The 3,208-nt window shown below is 49.0% G+C and overlaps 1 protein-coding gene across 1 annotated transcript; it reads left to right on the forward strand.

Moving 5' to 3' along the window:
* Positions 1-2,378: 2,378 nt before the first annotated feature.
* Positions 2,379-2,968, forward strand: LOC114037756 (60S ribosomal protein L36a). Its single transcript, XM_027854704.1, has one exon. The coding sequence runs from the start codon at positions 2,587-2,589 to the stop codon at positions 2,905-2,907; it is 321 nt and encodes a 106-aa protein (XP_027710505.1). The 5' UTR covers positions 2,379-2,586; the 3' UTR covers positions 2,908-2,968.
* The last annotated feature ends 240 nt before the right edge of the window (positions 2,969-3,208 follow it).

A 3,208-nucleotide genomic window follows, 5' to 3' on the forward strand; every position in this document is an offset into this window, starting at 1 on the left:
GCTGGTGTTCAATGGTTAACCTTGCTGAGCTGTGCCCCCATGCCCCCAAACTAGCCTAAACTACCCTTTCAGTTAAATGTTCCTGCAAAACATCCTGCTTCTGTGTTCCACCTGTTCCTGGGAGAGACTTTACATTCTTTACCTTAACCCCTCCCCCATCGTTCCCCCCCCCCCCCCGTTGTGGTTTTCAAGTATAAATTGCCTCAGCCCATCCTAGACTGTGGGTTCCTTTGTACCTTGTACTGGGGGCCTCAGCACTAGTGTCTGATTCTCCTCCTCATAAAACTTTTCTACTTTCAACATAGCTTAGACTCCTCTGCATTTTGAGGGGTGGGCTTTGCCCAGTTGACATCTGCATATGTATTTATCTTGGACAGATACTGCACACGATCAATATATCAATGCCTGGATCTAAATAAGAAGAGGAGAGCAGGTTAGATAGCCATCAGGGAATTGAAAAAACTTCTTTGATGGTCCTAAACTTCCTCCAGAAAGAAAGGCCCATCTTTTTAATAGGGATATCCTCAGTGAGGAAACTTACTCTACCAATCCAAATCAGCATCTTGCTACAGCACTCACAATTTAAAAGGCTTACCCAGGTCACTTGTATTCATCTTCCTGACTGAAGCCAACAATTGATCCACTATACTATGGAGCCTGAGGAAGATGACAGCAATAAAAATAGAAAAGAAGAAAAGAAAGAAAAGAGCATCAAATAAACAAAACCCACTCAAAAGATAGCAGAAAGAAGTTGGGAATAAACAGGACAGTTTGTTAATATTATATTAAATATAATATGTACTTTTGAAAACCCAATTTAAATCTAAAGGAGTCCACAGTTTCATATGCAGTCTTTGCTGTTCTTTGTAAATTGAAATGCTCATGGTCAAGTTAATTAAAAAGGAAAAAACCCAACCTAACAGCATTATCTTTCTCAATTCTTGGCAGGAGTGATAGGCTATGTATGAAAAATGAGAAATATTTATTTGTTAAACAAAGGAGAGCTTCTCCAGTAAGTGGGAATTAACGGGTAAAGATGCAACAATAAGAAAAAAGTAGAAGTAAAGCATCAAAAAATACACAGAACAAAACCAAAAAGTTCAGAAGGGGACCAAAGTAACCAGTGCAATTTTATTAATACTTTGTTAAATTTAATATACACTTAAAAAAAACAACTATGAATTATACAATCCTTGTTTATTTATTTTTCTTTGTATATTCAACAGTCAGTTAGTCATTAAGTTTACAGGGTAGGCCAGGGTTGGGGAATCTGTGGCCTTGAGGCCACCTATGGCCATCTAGGTCCTCAAGTGAGACCCTTTGAATCCAAACTTCATAGAACAAACCCTCTTGGTAAAAGTATTTGTTTTGTAAAACTTAGCCTCAATCAAAAGGCTGAACCCAAGGACCTAGAAGGTCACAGGTTCTCCACCCCTGGGACAGGCGCTGGTGAACACAAAAGTTTCCCTGGGTTTGGAGTAGTTTTGGGGACAGGGATGGTGAACTCCAGGCCTTCCCGGCTTAGAGGTCATCCCTCTAGCCACCACTTACTACCCCTGTTAAGTCAAGAATGGAAAAAACAATTGTTTTTTTAAAAGCAATTTACAAAGGAGAATGTGAAAAGCTACAGGAAATCTGTTCTCCATTCTATACAGACTATGTTAAGGCAAGCAAAGTATCTGAACAAGACCTTCCCTCCCTAAATCTTAAGGCTACAAGAAAACAAAACAAAACAAAACAAAAAAAACAACAAAAAAAACAAACTGGGAAAGACTGTCTAACAAAAAGGCTTGTTAACTGACAAGAATAAAAATTTAAAAATTATTTAAAAAATATATTTTTTTAAATCGGCACAGTGCCTGATACACAGCAGGCGTTTAATAATTGCTTACTGACTAGGCTTTTTAAAAAGAAGGCCCACGGAGGCAGGAGGTCCCGCCACTTCCGGTCCCCGCGAGCCTGGACCACGTGCTCCCCGGAAGGAGGACCCGGACAATATTCAACAAAGTTTAAAAGCCTTATTCCCAGTCAACGTTCTCGAACATCCACGTTGCTGAGACCCTCATCACCATGAGCAACAGTGGGGAAAGAGACAGCAACCAAGTGTCGCAAATCGGCAAAAGCCCGCCCTCGTCCGCAGCAGTCGCCGCCCGTCAAACATACGGTAAATCGCCCGACCACACCCCAACAGCACATTCGCCGCAAGAAAGGCAGCCCAGGAGAAGAACAGCGCTCCCCCACCCCTCCCCGAGCATTTCCGCACTTAGGTAACTCAGGAGTTACCGGACCTTCCGGCCTGCAGGCTCGCTTTGCCTCTTGGGTAGCATCCACATCCACTTCCGTTTCCGCCCTGAGCGGACCAATAAGACGGCGCCCCGGCCCTTCGGCCCTTCCTCCCCGCGAGCCTCGTGCCGGCGCGCGCTGAGCTCCGCTCGCCTCCCGGCAGCTTTTTCTCTCAGAACTCTCCTCCGCCTCCTCCGCCTCCTCCGTCTCCTCTCCTGCTCTCCGCGGCTCCGAAAAGCCGAAGAGAAGCCCGGCCCCGCGCAAAGCAGAGTTGGGAAGCTCCGTGACGCCGCCGCCGCCGCCATGGTGAACGTGCCCAAGACCCGGCGCACCTACTGCAAGAAGTGCGGCAAGCACCAGCCGCACAAGGTGACGCAGTACAAGAAGGGCAAGGACTCTCTTTACGCGCAGGGCAAGCGGCGCTACGACCGCAAGCAGAGTGGCTACGGTGGCCAGACCAAGCCCATCTTCCGCAAGAAGGCCAAGACCACGAAGAAGATCGTGCTGAGGCTCGAGTGCGTGGAGCCCAACTGCAGGTCCAAGCGGATGCTGGCCATCAAGCGCTGCAAGCACTTCGAGCTGGGAGGAGACAAGAAGAGGAAGGGCCAAGTGATCCAGTTCTGAGCAGCCTGCGGTGCGCCCTCGGTTCCGGGAGAGAAACCATTAAAGTGTTGAAGCTCCAGCATTTACGCGCCTCGGCCTCGTGTTTGCTGCGGAGGGGGCGGGGTGGGAGGGGGTGGGTAGGCGTGGGGGGAGCCCAGCCCGGGCGGGAAGGGGCTGAAGATGCCGGGGGGGGGGGGGGGGGGGGGGGGGGGGGGGGGGGGGGGGGGGGGGGGGGGGGGGGGGGGGGGGGGGGGGGGGCGGTGTAGAAAGGGGTGTCCCCTAAGTTGGGTGAGCGGGAGCTGGAGACAGAACGGGAGCAGAT

This window comes from Vombatus ursinus, unplaced genomic scaffold (assembly GCF_900497805.2).
Source record: "Vombatus ursinus unplaced genomic scaffold, bare-nosed wombat genome assembly UNPS02010548.1, whole genome shotgun sequence".
Classification (NCBI taxonomy): Eukaryota; Metazoa; Chordata; class Mammalia; order Diprotodontia; family Vombatidae; genus Vombatus; species Vombatus ursinus.

Excerpts from the sequence above, each read along its gene's own strand:
- LOC114037756 (XM_027854704.1), top strand. The coding sequence starts at position 2,587 with ATGGTGAACGTGCCCAAGACCCGGCGCACCTACTGCAAGAAGTGCGGC.